The 15,414-nt window shown below is 41.7% G+C and overlaps 1 protein-coding gene across 4 annotated transcripts in view; it reads right to left on the reverse strand.

Moving 5' to 3' along the window:
• Window positions 1–8,376: 8,376 nt before the first annotated feature.
• The window catches only part of Pus10 (pseudouridine synthase 10), a 99,415-nt gene continuing 92,377 nt past the window's right edge, over window positions 8,377–15,414 (reverse strand). For all 4 annotated transcript variants that reach the window (XM_045147587.1, XM_004665522.2, XM_045147586.1 and 1 more), the window contains 2 exons: window positions 14,133–14,232; window positions 8,377–8,677 (listed from right to left, as the gene is read on the reverse strand). In XM_045147587.1, coding sequence (XP_045003522.1) covers window positions 8,639–8,677; window positions 14,133–14,232 — 139 coding nt within the window. In that variant the 3' untranslated portion in view covers window positions 8,377–8,638. The remainder of the gene's footprint in view (window positions 8,678–14,132; window positions 14,233–15,414) is intronic.

A 15,414-nucleotide genomic window follows, 5' to 3' on the forward strand; every position in this document is an offset into this window, starting at 1 on the left:
TCTATCAACAAAGAGGTTAAGATTTCTGGTCTGTTGAGGGATCCAAGTCAGCTTGTGACCAAGTGAGACCCTTCCCTGGTGCAATCCCAGTTACCTTGGATGATTTTGGTCTCAGTCAAGTTGCTGCCTGGGTTGTCGGGCTGCTGTTCTGATTTCTGGAGCTGGGCACTGGCTTTTCCTGCGGGGCAAACTGGGCCTGGCAACTGTGGCCCTGCAGGTCAGCACCCCTGCTGCTGGAACTGGTGCTGAAGCTGCTGCTGGGCCCTCTGCTGCTGCTGCTGTAGCTGCCACTGCTGGAGCCACTGCTGCTGCTGAAGCTGCTGCTGCTGGGTCCACTGCCGCTGCTGCCGCTGAAGCTGCTGCGGGATCTGCTGCTTCTGGGTCTGCTGCTGCTGGGTCTGCTGCTGCTGCTGCGACTGGAGCTGCTACTGCTGGGACCGCTGTTACTGGTGCCGGAGCTGCTGATGTTGCTGCCGAACTCTGCTCCTGCTTGGGTCCCGCTGTCGGCTCAAGTTGGCGTGGCCGGGTACGCTGCTCTGTTCGCTGGAGCTGGGCTCAGGCAGTGGGGGAGGGGAGGGAGCCGCAGCTGCTCTGGTTCTCTCGCTGTTCCACGTGTTCTTCTACCTCGTGGTCTGCCCTTCCGTTGCTCACTGCTACTCTCCCTTCACGTTTCCTGAGTTGCGGAGAGTGCAGTGTGAGTGGAAGCTCCTGCATCTGGCTTTTCCTGTGGCTGGAGCCTAGTCTGGCCGCTTTCTGGTGCGCCCGCTGCCGCTGGCAGTTGGTGGAGCTGCCGGGGCCGCTTTTGCCGGCCTGTGCGGGCTCTGGAAGCTCTGTATCTCTTCTTCTTCTCCGCTGCTGCTTCAATTTCCTATACACCTCACTTTTTAGTAAAAGTGTATATTTTGCTGAGTTTTTTTGGTCTTTTTTCCCCCCTAGGCTGCTTTGGTGTGGTACCTACGCCGCCATCTTAACCGGAAGTCTCTATGGTGTTAACTAGGGGTATTGTCATTATGGGGGTTGTGATACTCCTTTTATATCTAACTTGTGGTTTAGAGTGAAAAAACAAATTTTTTTGAGATAGGGTCTCACTGTAGCCCAGGCATACTAGAACTCACTGTAGTCTCAGGCTGGCCCCAACTCACAGTGATCCTCCTACCTCTGCCTCCTGAGTGCTGGAATTAAATATGAGTACCACCACACCGGGTGATGGTCCAATTTTATCAAGTGCTTTTGCTGTTTCTGCACCTATTGAGATGATTATATGGTTTCTGTCCTTCATTCTGTTAATGTTCATTTGTATATGTTGAATCATCTTTGCATTGTTTAGACAAATTTCTCATTGTCATAGTGAGAAATCTCCTTCTCTGACTTTGGCATCAGGATCATGCTGGCCTTGTAATAGGAGTTACAAAGTATTTCTTCTGCTTCAATTTTCGTTAGAAGAGGTTCAGAAAGATCACTATTAATTTTTCCTTTGATATGTATTTTTTATTTTATTTATTTTAGAGAAAGAGAGAATGGGCACACCAGGGCCTCTAGCCACTGCAAACAAACTCCAGACACATGTGCCTTCTTTTCTTTTCTCAATTTTTATTAACATTTTCAATGATTATAAAAAAATATCCCATGGTAATACCCGCCCCCCCACTTTCACTTTCCCTTTGAAATTCCATTCTCCATCATATCCCCTCCCCATCTCAATCATTCTACTTACATATATACAATAACAACCTATTAAGTCCCCTCCTCTCTTCATTTCTCTTCCCTTTATATCTCCTTTTTAACTTACTGGCCTCAGCTACTGAGTTTTTTCCTTCTCATGCAGAAGTCCAATCATCTGTAGCTAGGATCCACATATGAGGGAGAACATGTGGCGCTTGGCTTTCTGGGCCTGGGTTACCTCATTTAGTATAATTTTTTCCAAATCCATCCATATTTCCGCAAATTTCATAACTTCATTTTTCTTAACCGCTGAGTAGAACTCCATTGTATAAATGTGCCACATCTTCATTATCCACTCATCAGTTGAGGGACATCTACACTGGTTCCACTTCCCAGCTATTAAAATTGAGCAGCAATAAACATGGTGAGCATGTACTTCTAAGGAAATAAGATGAGTCCTTCGGATATATGCCTAGGAGTGCTATAGCTGGGTCATATGGTAGATCAATCTTTAGCTGTTTTAGGAACCTCCACCTTGATTTCCACAATGGCTGGACCAGATTGCATTCCCACCAACAGTGTAGAAGGGTTCCTCTTTATCCACATCCCTGCCAACATTTATGATCATTTGTTTTCATGATGGTGGCCAATCTGACAGGAGTGAGATGTAATCTCAATGTAGTTTTAATCTGCATTTCCCTGATGACTAGTGACATAAAACATCTTTTTAGATGTTTATATGCCATTCATATTTCTTCCTTTAGGAACTCTCTATTTAGTTCCATAGCCCATTTTTTGATTGGCTCGTTTGATTCCTTATTAAGTAGCTTTTTGAGTTCTTTGTATATCCTAGATATTAATCCTCTATCAAATATATAGCTGGCGAAGATTTATTCCCATGCTGTAGGTTGCCTCTTTGCTTTATTCACAGTGTCCTTTGCAGTGCAAAATCTTTGTAATTTCATCAGGTCCCAGTGATTAATCTGTGTTTTTTTTCTTTTTATTTTTTTTAATTTTTATTAGCATTTTCCATGATTATAAAAAAAATCCCATGGGAATTCCCTCCCCCCACACACACTTTCCCCTTTGAAATTCCATTCTCCATCATATTACTCCCCATCACAATCATGGTACTTACATATATACAATAAATTTGTGGTTTTATTGCCTGAGCAATTGGGGTTGTATTCAAAAAGTCTTTGTCAAAACCAATATGTTGAAGGGTTTCCCCTACTTTTTCCTCTAGCAGTTTCAGAGTTTCAGGTCTGATATTAAGGTCTTTAATCCATTTGGACTTAATTCTTATGCATGGAGAGAGAGAAGAATCTATTTTCATCCTCCTACAGATACATATCCAGTTTTCCCAACACCATTTACTGAAGAGGCTATCTTTTCTCCAATGAGTATTTTTGGCATTTTTATTGAATATCAGGTGGCTATAGCTACCTGGACTTACATCTGGGTCCTCTATTCTATTCCACTGATCTACATGTCTGCTCTTGTGCCAGTACCACAGTTTTTGTTACTATGGTTTTGTAGTATAGGTTAAAATCAGGTATGGTGATACCACCAGCCTTATTTTTGTTGCTCATTATTATTTTGGATATTTGAGATTTTTTGTGATTCCAAATGAATTTTTGGATTGTTTTTTCTATTTCTATGAAGAATGCCATTGGAATTTTGATGGGGATGCATTAAATGTGTAGATTGCTTTTGGTAAGATTGCCATTTTCACAATATTGATTCTTCCAGGAACAAGGGATGTTTTTTCACTTCCTTTTCTGCAATTTCTTGCTTGAGTGTTTTAAAGTTCTTATTGTAGAGATTCTTTACTTCCTTGGTTAGGTTTATTCCAAGGTACTTTATTTTTTTTTGATGCAATTGTGAATGGGAGTGATTCTCTGATTTCATCCTCTGTGTGTTTGTTGTTAGCATATATGAAGGCTCCTGATTTCTGTGTATTTTTTTTTGTATCCTGCTACATGGCTGTAGGTTTTTATCAGCTCTAACAGTTTGCTAGTAGAGTCATTAGGGTCCTTTATATATAGAATCATATCATCTGCAAATAATGCTAACTTGATCTCTTCCTTTCCAATTTGTATCCCTTTTGTGTGTCTCTTGCCTTATTGCTATGGCTAAGACTTCCAGAACTGTATTAAATAAAAGTGGGGACAGTGGACACCCTTATCTTGTTCCTGATTTTAGTGGAAAAGCTTCCAGTTTTTCCCCATTTAGTAATATGTTGGCTGTAGGCTTGCCATAAACACCTTTTATTATATTGAGATATGTTCCTTCTATTCCCAGTCTCTGTAGGACTTTTATCATGAAGGGATGTTGGATTTTGTCAAATGCTTTCTCTGCGTCCAGTGAGATTATCATGTGATTTTTGTCCTTCAATTCAATACATTAATAGATTTGCATATATTGAACCATCCCTACATCTCTGGGATAAAGCCTACTTGGTCAGGGTGAATGATCTTTTTGATATAGTCTTGTATTCTGTTTGCCAATATTTTGTTGAGAATTTTTGCATCTATGTTCATGAGGGAGATTGGTCTGTAATTTTCTTTTTTTGTTCTATCTTTACCTGGTTTTGGTATCAGGTTGATGCTGGTCTCATAGAAGGAGTTTGGTAGAATTCCTTCTTTTTCTATTTCCTGGAAAAGCTTAAGAAGCAATGGTGTTAGCTCTTCCTTAAAGGTCTGGTAAAATTCAGCAGTGAATCCATTTTGGCCTGGGCTTTTTTTAGTTGGGAGATTATTGATAACTGTTTGGATCTCCATGTTTGTTATAGGTATATTTAAGTGATTAATCTCATTTTGATTTAATTTAGGTAGGACATATAAATCAAGGAAATCATCCATTTCTTTCAGATTTTCATACTTTGTGGAGTATATGCTTTTATAGTATGTCCCTATGATTTTCTGAATTTCTCTGTCATCTGTTGGATGTTACCTTTTTCATCTCTAATTTTATTAATTTATGTCTCTTCTCTCTTTATTTTGGTCAGACTTGCTAATATCCTTTCAAAGAACCAACTCTTTGTTTTGTTAATTCTTTGGATTTTTTTTGTTGTTGTTGTTATTGTTTCTATTTCATTAGCATCTGCCTTCTTGTACATCAGGTTTACATGGGTACTGGAGAATCAAACCTGGGTCCTTAAGCTTCATGGGCAAATGCCTTAACCACTCAGCCTTCTCTCTAGCCCCTAGTTCTTCTTTAAATGCTTGGTAGAATTCAGCAGTGAAGCTATCAGATCTTCTTGGGATTTTCATTTTTGTTTTTAGGTTTTGAAACTTTTTATTACCGACTCAAGCTCCTTATTCATTATTGAAGGTTCAGATTTTATAAAACAAGCATCTGAAGGTAGTAAGGGTGTGACAATCTAGAATAAGGAGATAGCAATAGTTTATTTTTAAGGGGTTTGATCTATCAATTAAACATACTGAAGCTAATGGGACCCATCAGAAAAGGGAATTAAGGGCTGGAGGGATGGCTTAGCAGTTAAGGCATTTGTCTACAAAGTTTAAGGATCCAAGTTCAATTCTCCAGATCCCACATAAGCCAGATGCGCATGACGACGCATGCATCTGAAGTTTGTTTGCCGTGGTCAGAGGCCCTGATGCATCCATTCTCTCCCTCTCTAATAAGTAAATAAAATAAAAATAAGTAAAAAAAAATGGTAATTAAATTTTTTAAAAATGATGCCAGGCATGGTGCACCCTTTTTTTTTTTTTTTTTTTTTTTTGGTTTTTCAAGGCAGAGTCTCACTCTAGCCCTGACTGACTTGGAATTCACTATGTCATCTCAGGGTGACCTCAAACTCATGGCAATCCTTCTACCTCTGCTTCCCGAGTGCTGGGATTAAAGGTGTGTGCCACCATGCCCAGCTCTTGTTTATTTTTTAAAAGGGCTGTAGAGATGGCTTAGCAGTTACGGCGCTTGCCTGCAAAATCAAAGGACCCAGGTTTGATTCCCCAGGACCCACATAAGCCAGAAGCACAAGGTGGTGCATGTGTCTGGCGTTCATTTGCAGTGGCTAGAGGCCTTGGCGTGCACCCATTCTCTCTCTCTCAAATAAATAAATAAAAATTAGCTGCTGGAAGTTGTGGCACATAGCTTTAATCCCAGCATATCTCGATTTTTAAGGTTTCACTTGCCTCCCACACCACCACAAGGAGACATGTACTGACAATTTTATCGTCAAAATAGTAATTTAGCTGGGTACAGTGGCTCACACCAATAATCCCAGCACTAGGGAGGCTGAGGTAGGAGAATTGCCATGAGTTTGAAGCCAGCTTAGGCTATATAGTGAGTTTCAGGTTAGAATGGGCTAAACTGAGACCCTGCCTCATGAAAAAAAAAAAAAGAAAAAGAAAAAGCAATGTGTTATTAGGCTTTATGACAATTATACCTTAAAGTACTTCCCTTTGGTAATAGCTTGCTTACTAGAGAAAATGTTAGTGATGTCAGATTTTAATTGTATATCTTAGAATACTGTAGGATACTCAGCTGCATCAATTCTACTTTTATTCAGATACTTTGAAAATTTTAGAACATTATTTCCATGGTGGTTTGTTTCATATGGAGACCTTGCTGAAAGAAGTTATAGCTTCCTAGATTAGGGTGTTTCCTATTTGTGCATCTCTCTAAATGAAAGAATTAAGACAAAGAGAAGAGTGAGAGAGAGAGGGGAGGGAGGGAGGGAGAGGGAGAAGCTGTAGAAGATTAAGGTTGGTCTTCATCATACCCTGTCCAGTGTCTTGTGGTTCAGGTGTTCCCTCTAAGGGCCTGGTGAAAGTTCAGCCGTTTGGTCTGCCTTTTAAGATGTAGAATTTTGTGGTACCATTGCCATTTGGGTCTACATTTGTTTCCCCCTCCTTTGCCCTCCGCTCCTTCCCCTCCCATCCTATTGTGTAGTCCACAAGATGCTTGCTGGGTATGTAAGGCATCTTGGGTAATTTCAGGTTATATGCTATAGATGAGTGAGACTATGTGGTGCTTTTTTTCTGTGATTGGGTAAGTTCACTGAGAATGATCTGTTCCAGGTTCAACCATTTTTCCTCAAATTTCATTATGTCATTTTTTTCTTACTGCTGTATAGAATTCCGTTGTGTAGATATACCACATCTTAGTTATCCATTCTTCTAGTTATGGACATCTGGGTTGATTCCAGCTGTTAGCTATTACAAACTGAGCCACTATAAACATGGTTGAGCAAATCTCTCTGGCTTGTGATTTGAAGGTTTTAGGGTAGATGCCCAGTAAGGGAATAAGTGGGTCTGTTGGTATCTCTATAGTCAGCTTTTTTCAGCAATTGCCATATTGCTTTCCAAAGTGGTTGTACCATCTTACATTCCCACCAACAGTGGATGAGTGTTCCTCTTCTCCACATCCCCACCAGCATTTATTTTCATTTGAGTTTTTGATGTTTGCTATTCTTATTGGGGTAAGGTAGAATCTCATAGTTGTTTTAATTTGCATTTTCCTGATGATTAGGATTGATAAACATTTTCTTAAGTGTGTGTTTGCCATTTGTATTTCTTCCTCTGTGAATTGCCCCATCTTGCTCTTTGCCCCATTTTGTGAGTGGGGTGTTTGACTTTTCTTCCTTTTCTTAGTGGGCACTGACCTGTAACTCCCAGTACCAGCATGTGGCTATCATCCACAATGAGCTTTTGATCAGAGAGACCTTCAAGGTTTCCTAAAAGAAAGACAGATTTCTGTCAGAGTACTTGATGGCCCACCAAGTTTAGTGGTAAGTCCCTACTGCTGAAGACACCTTATGTGGTTGACACGTAAAATGGAATGACTTGACTGGAAGCTGGAAGAGAGTCAGTCAGCGTGTCTAGTGCCAGAACGTGCTACATGGGCAACTGGGGGAAAATGACCAATATCTGTCCAAGCAACTCATGGTCTAACCTACTTAGTAGCAAATAACCTGTTGTGATGCCCATACAAGTGCAATAGTGGCACACAGCCATGGTGGGAAACCAACTGCTCTCGATTCGGCTAACTGATCCCCTCAGTGGTAAGGGACCCATAGCTGAAGCTGGGAAATAAGTCAGAACCATAACCAAACATAAGCCCACTCACCATTATCAAGCTACCATCAATCGTGGGATACAAGAAGGCCTACACCTATTAAATTCTCTATTAAAAAAGTAAGGGTTATCTCATTTGTCTGGTGCTAACTTACTCTGCATTAGAGAATCTGCTTCTCTTTTTCAGATAAATGTAGATCCTAAGGAGAGAGCCACCCCATCATACCTCAAAAGGGCCCCGGCTGAAACTAAGAACAATTGGCAAAACAAGCAAGAGTGCTATTTTCTTAGTGAACCGGGTACCAGCACAAGGGTGAAGGAGATCAACACAGAGAAAAATCAACTCCTACCAAATCAGAGAGCCAGAGACCCAGAGGCCCCCAACACCTCATCACTGAAGCAGACCAAAAATGAACCCAACATGACTCAGGGACATTTTGCAGAAGAGGGGGTGGAAAAATGTCAGAGCCACATGTTGCGTCATGATTTGCAGAGATATTTATCCTACCCGTAACTGTGGGCTAATTCCAGAATGCATGACCCATATACCTCAACGAGGAGGGGTCAAGAGGAGGGGGTAGCTCACGGATGAACCTAATAAGGGTATACCAAACTGATTGTATTCGCTGAGTAAAAAACTAATTAATAAAAAAAAATTTTAAAGAAAGAATTAAGACAGACAATGGTTTTATTGTTCAGAATTTGGTTTGTGAGGGTGAAGAGGAAATGAAAAAAAAGTCATAAGACATCCTTGGAACAACTGAACATAAAATATGCACACAACTAGATCCTGAGATGTTACAATACATTTTTAAAACAGATCAACATGATCCAAATGGTTCCTAAGACACCGTCATGGCAGTTAAGTAGCCATTTCCAGGATATGCTGCATGAATGTCCACATTATCAGCCTTGGTCTCGAGATGTGAAAGCTAGTCATCCAGAGCAGGTGGCCAGTCAACATCTACGGACTAGGAAAGAGAAAGAAGTCATTAAAATATACAACAAAATAGTAAGCCAGGTGTGGTGGCACACACTTTTAGTCCCAGCATTCAGGAGGCAAAGGTAGGAGGATCTGAATTTGAGGCCAGCCTGGGACTACATAGTGAATTCCACATCAATCTGGGCTACAGTGAGACACTACCTCAAAAAACAAGTGCTGGAGAGATGGTTTAGTGGTTAAGGCATTTGCCTGTAGGGCCAGGTTAGATTCCTCAGGACCCATGTAAGCCAGATACATAAGATGGCGCATGTATCTGGAGTTCATTTCCAGCGGCTGGGGGCCCTGGCATACCCACTTTATCCGTAGCTGTCTTTTTCCCTCTCACTGCTTTTTTTTTTTAATATCTCTCTCAAACAAATGAAAAAATTAAAATGTATTTTTAAAAAAGCAACAGAAATTACCTTTGATCAAAACAATAGCAATACTGATTATCACAATTTTACTATCAAAGTCCATTCTGAGATTCTTGGGCCCAAGGCCTATTTTAGAATTCCTTGACCTACAATACTGAGTGACTTACATGGTTACTAATGATATTTCTTGTCTTTAAAAAATATTTTATTTATTTATTTATTTGCAAGCAGAGAAAGACAGGCAGACAGAATGGGTGCACCAGGACCCTCAGCTACTGCAAATGAACTCCAGGCTCATGTGCCACTCTGCATCTGGCTTTATGTGGGTACTGGGGAACTGAACCCAGGTCATTAGGCTTTGCAGGCAAGTGCCTTAACTGCTGAGCCATCTCTGGCCCTAATTATACTTCTTGATTGATAGGAGAATAGTGTATATTTTTACTGTTATTTATAAGTAGCAAACATTTGGGTAAAAAAAGATTGGGGTAGCTATACCAGTTTTTCTTCAGAAGGCAACTGACATTCTGGTCATGTTTTTATTTTTATTTTTTTAAGTTGAGAAAGGGAGAGAGGAAGAGAGAGAATGGGTACACCAGGGCCTCTAGTCACTACAAATGGATTCCATATGTCCGTATGCATGTGCTACCTTGGGCAGCTGGCTTACATGGGACCTAGAGAATCAAACCTGGCTCCTTAGGCTTTGCAGGCAAGTGCCTTAACCGCTAAGCCATCTCTCCAATGCCTGGCTCATTCTGACCATTTTCATGCTACCACCTTGTATTTAATCCCTTAATAGTGGAGCAACATTCTGAGAAAAGCATAATTAGATGGGGACTTACTTAAGCTAAGACAGCTAAGATGTCACTAGATGATGTAATCTGGGACCATCATTAAAAGGATGTTACATGCTGCATAACTATTCAAGTAGGATAAGAACCCATCATCTTGTCTGTTTCTTTTTTTTAATATTTTATTTTTTCCTTTATTTATTTTTATTCACTTATTAGAGACAGAGAGACAGAGACTGGGCACACCAGGGCCTCCAGCCACTGCAAATGAACTCCAGACGCATGTGTTACCTTGTGCATCTGACTTACTTGGGTCCTGGGAAATTGAACCTGGGTCCTTTGGCTTTGCATGGTAACACCTTAAATGCTGAGCCATCCCTCCAGCCCTTACTTTTTATGCTTAATTTATTTGTTACAGTGTGTGAGAGAGAAAATATGGGTGCACCAGGGCCTCTAGCCAATGCAGATGAACTCCAGACATAAGTGCCAACATGTGCATCTGTCTTACGTAGGTACTACAGAATTGAATCTGGGTCCTTTGGCTTTGTAGGCAAGTGCCTTAACCACAAAGCCATCTCTCTAGCCCTTGTCTGTTTCTTAAGAACTAAATGTGAAGAAAATGAATTTGAAAGTCAGCTAGAACTATAGAAGTATTAAGGTTCTTTTCATTTCTTATACTTTGTTTCTTTTAAAATTCAATGGAAGCTGAGCATGTTGATAAATATATATATAATCCCAGCACATAGGAAGTAAAGGCAAGAGATCAAGAATTCAAAGCCAGCTCGGGCTACATGAGACTCTTCAAAGTACCAAAAACTAAAAACTTTAGTTCACCTCTACTGCTACTTACCTCTACTTTGTTCTTCTAGAACAAAACTTTAAATTATGGTAAGCAGCTTATTTTGTGTCCATAAAACAATCACATCCAGAAGTATTAAAGCACACCTCATGTTTACTGCCCCTAAGAGAGAGTTTAGCCAGTTGTCATCCAGGTCTTGGGAGGCTGAATTAGGGGGACAGAAATTGTAGGCCAGCCTAGGATACATTAAAAAAAAAAAAAAAAAAGGACTGGGGAGATGGCTCAGCAGTTAAGAGAGCTGATGTTTAAGATGAGGGTCTCTCAGGCCAGGAACAGCCAAGTACAACTCCCTAGAACCCACATCAAAAAGTGGGCCTGGGGCTAAAGAGACGGCTTAGTGGTCAAGGTGCCTGCCTGCAAAGCCTAACAATTCCAGTTCGGTTTCCCAGTCCCCATATAATGCCAGATATACAAAGTAGAGTATGTCTCTGATGTTTGTTAGCAGTGGCCAGAGGCCCTGGCATACCCATTCTCTATGTCTGTCTCTCTCTCTCTCTCTCTCTCTCTCTCGGCTTGCAAATAAATATTTATTATTATTTTAAAAAATTGAAAAAAAATATATACTTTTTGCTGGGTGTGGTGGCACACGCCTTTAATCCCAGCCCTTGGGAGGCAGAGGTGGGAGGATCACTGTGAGTTTGAGGCCACCCTAAGACTACATAGTGAGTTCCAGGTCAGCTTGGGCTAGAATGAGACCCTACCTTGAAAAACCAAAAAAAAAAAAAAAAAAAAAAAAACCAAAAATTCTGATCTGATACTGTGGTGGTTTGATTCAGGTGTCCCCTATAAACTTAGGTGTTCTGAATGCTAGGTCCCCAGCTGATGAGGATTTGGAAATTAATGCCTCCTGGAGGGAGTGTATTGTTGGGGGCAGGCTTATGGGTTTTATTTAGATTGTTGGGCACACCCTCCTGTTGCTGTGGTCCATCTTATGTTGGCCAGGGGGTGATATCCAACCTCTGCTCATGCCATCGTTTTCCCCTGCCATCGTGGAGCTTCCCCTTGAGCCTGTAAGCCAAAATAAATCTTTTTCCCACAAGCTGCTCTTGGTTGGGTGATTTCTACCAGCAATGTGAACCAGACTGCAATAGTAAAGTGGTACCGAGGAGTGGGATTGCTGCTAGACACCTGGCTGTGTGGCTTTGGCCTTTTGGAGCTGATTTTCAAGAGGAATGTGGAAGGAGTTGAAACCTTGGCCTAAGAGATACCTTGCAGTGCTGTAAGTACAGCTTGATGGACTATTCTGGTCAGAGCTGAAAGACCTGAAGGCAGTAAGAACTATGGACTGTGAGGTTTGGCTTATGAGGGTGAGAAAGAGCTTTGCCCGGACTGGGTTAGCAGTTTGTATGAGAAGCTTGCTCTTATGCCCATGTCCTGAGAATTTGTGCAGGGTTGCTTTGTGTAGAAATGAATTGGTGTGAGCAAAGGGACATGGCACAGAAAGAAAATCTTTGGGTAAACTGTTGCCCATTCAGTTGCAACTGAGAGATTACAACCTTTGAGACTGGGCTAGCTGACCAGCGCTGGGGCAACAGGAAGAATGTAGACTCTTTTGAAGGAGCCTGAGTGCTAAAGGAATGTCCTTTTCTTCCAAATCTGCTTTATTCCCCCCTGGATTAACAAATTGGCACCCTACCTGGTATTGTGGAGTATAAGAAATGCTGGAAAGAGGGTCATTGAGTTTGCAATACAGTCTTGTGTTTTGGAAATGGCCATGGGCAGTGTGAAGCAGGTTTGCTGGATGCCTGCATAGAGACCCCATGGGGCCATGAGGATGAACCGTGGACTGCAGCGGAGACCCAGTGGAGATGCAGGACCATAAGATGGCTGCTAAGGAGCCACCGGCCCTGATGAAGTTTTCTAGGACTGCGAGTAGCCTAGCTGGAGGGGCTGAATTGGAATGCCAGAGACTTGTTGCTGGTTATCAGACTTAGAGATTTGTCACTGGCTAGAGTTGTTGGACTTGAAGAAACAGAGTTTGGTGTTTGCCCTGGTTGTTTTAAATCTTGTATCGGTTGAATGTTTCTTTGCTATGCCCAATGCCATCTTTTCAGTGTGAATGTTTATTCTGAGCCATTATGGGTTTTTTGAGGTTATTTTTTGGTATTATGGCTCAGTTAAAAGAACTTGGACTATGGGGATGTATGAACATCATTGGACTTGATTAAAAACTATGGGACTTTAAAAGTTAGATGAATGCATTGCATTTTACATCATGTATGGTTATCAGTTTATGGGGGGCCAGAGGCGGAATGTAGTGGTTTGATTCAGGTGTCCCCCATAAACTTCGGTGTTCTGAATGCTAGGTCCCCAGCTGCCTCCTGGAGGGAGTGCATTGTTGGGGGCAGGCTTATGGGTTTTATAGCCAGTTTCCCCATGCCAATGTTTGACACACTCTCCTATTGCTATTGCCTACCTTATGTTGGCCAGGAGTTGATGTCCACCCTCTGCTCATGCCATCATTTTCCCCTGCCATCATGGAGCTTCCCCTCAAGCCTATAAGCCAAAATAAATCTCTTTTTCCCAGAAGCTGCTCTTGGGTGGGTGATTTCTACCAGCAATGTGAACCAGACTGCAACAGTTGCCATATGTACATTAATAAATGATTATAACTAATGTCAACTAGTAAATTTGCTATATAATCCACAAGAATCACAAATGAGACTTCATTTTTTATTAATAATGAGTCTGGATCTGGAGAGATGGCTTAGTGGTTTAGGCGCTTGCCTGTGAAGCCTAAGGACCCAGATTCAATTCTCCAGGTCCCACATAAGCCAGATGCACATGGTGGCAGCAGGCATGTGGAGTTCGTTTTCAGTGGCTGGAGGCCCTGGCGCACCCATTCTCTCCCTTTGCCCCTCCCTCTCCCTGTCTTGATAGTTAAATAAAAATAAAATCTTTTAAAAAAATGAGTCTGTTAGGGGATGGAGATATGCCTTAGCAGTTAAGGTGTTTACCTGCAAAGCCAAAGGATCTCAGTTTGACTCTCCAGGACCCACGTAAGCCAGATGCACAAGGGGTTGCACGCATCTGGAGTTCATTTGCAGTGGCTGGAGGCCCTGACACACCCATTCTCTCTCAAATAAATGAATAAATAAAATATATGAATCTCTCCCTGCAATACAAAGCTATGGTAAGGTTTTTTGTTTTTTTGTTTTTTTCTAGGTAAGGTCTCACTCTAGCCTAGGCTGACCTGGAATTCACTATGTAGTCTCAGGATGGCCTCAAACACAGTGATCCTCCTACCTCTGTCACCCGAGTGCTGGGATTAAAAGCATGTACCACCATGCCCGGCCTGTGGTAAAGTTTTTGTCACTTCAAATACATGTGGAGATGGATGGTGTCACTTGGGTAAATACCAAATACTGACTTTAGTGGAATTCAATTTGCTTATGTATATGCCACAATAAAATAGTAGTTTACCTCCACATCTAGCTCAAGAATGTCTGCAGTTATGTTCATCAAGGATCCAATGTTTGGCTTGGTTCTTCCAAAGTCTCCATGTACAAACTCTTTAATGTAGCTAAGTTCTGTTTAAGGACAAAATGAGGATAGCCATGTGATACCAACTATTTTGGCAAGTGGAAGAGAAATAATAAATGAAATAAAAGATGCAAAGGGGCTATATGGGAGGGCGAAGAGGGGAGCACTTAAGGGGAGGGTAGTGTATATAAGTAAGTACATGAACAGATCACTGGGGGTGGAAAGGCCTAAGTGAGGTCAGGCACAGAGATTGAGTAAAGGAAGGGTGGGGGGAGGGTTGATCAAAATTTACGAGGGTATGAATAAGATGAATTGAAACCTACGTTATTGGACAATGGCATACCCAAAAGCCATAGATTGTTACTAGAAAATTTTCAGTGGCAGGGATGGGATACCTTCCAGTGAAGTTGTTGGCCAGGGAGGTCCCTGATGCCCTTAAAACATTATAGGCCATTGCCAAGGCTCTTAGTTTCCCACCAGGAATAGATGGTAAAACCCTATTGCTGAAGACTCCACATGCTTGAACTGCAAGGTCACTGAGAAATCCTACTGGAACTGATCTGATAACCTCCTCCATGTAGACTAGCTGACAGAAAGCTGGGAAAAGCTATGCTGGACACAGATGTTTGGGAGACAGAAGTCATCAGTGGAGATAATCACCAGTGAACACTGCAAGTCAGGCCAAGTGTCCAAATGGGTGCAATAGTGGTATGTCTACCAACCACTCTAATTTGACTGGAGACTCACTCCATGGGAAGGAATACATGCCTGGTACTGAAAACCTAGTCAAAAGCCTACGATGGGGGAGGACATGAGCCTTAGGGGTATAACACCTGCTGATGTCTGGCTAAATGTATATATTACACTCACCAAACTGCCCTATAAGCACTTTTCTTAACATTCATACCCATATATTAATGTTACTCTCACTTTTGGTTAGAGAAGCTTCTCTTTTCAGGTGACAGTGGCCTCTGGGATGACTCAAAAGGCACCATAGTGCTGAGAAGAAGTGACAGAGGAGTGCTCAGCATTGAAACATCTCTATCACACCCTCCAAGGCTCAGGGTCCATTGTGGAAGAGTTGGCAGAAAGAATGTAAGAGCCAAAGGAGAGTAGGACTGTTTACAATGTAATCATCCAGACACAAAATGGCCTGGATATCCATGACCTCACACTGCCTGGAACTACCTACATAAGACCATCATAGCAGGAGGAAAAGATG

The sequence above is a fragment of the Jaculus jaculus genome, chromosome 4, assembly GCF_020740685.1.
Source record: "Jaculus jaculus isolate mJacJac1 chromosome 4, mJacJac1.mat.Y.cur, whole genome shotgun sequence".
Lineage (NCBI taxonomy): Eukaryota > Metazoa > Chordata > Mammalia > Rodentia > Dipodidae > Jaculus > Jaculus jaculus.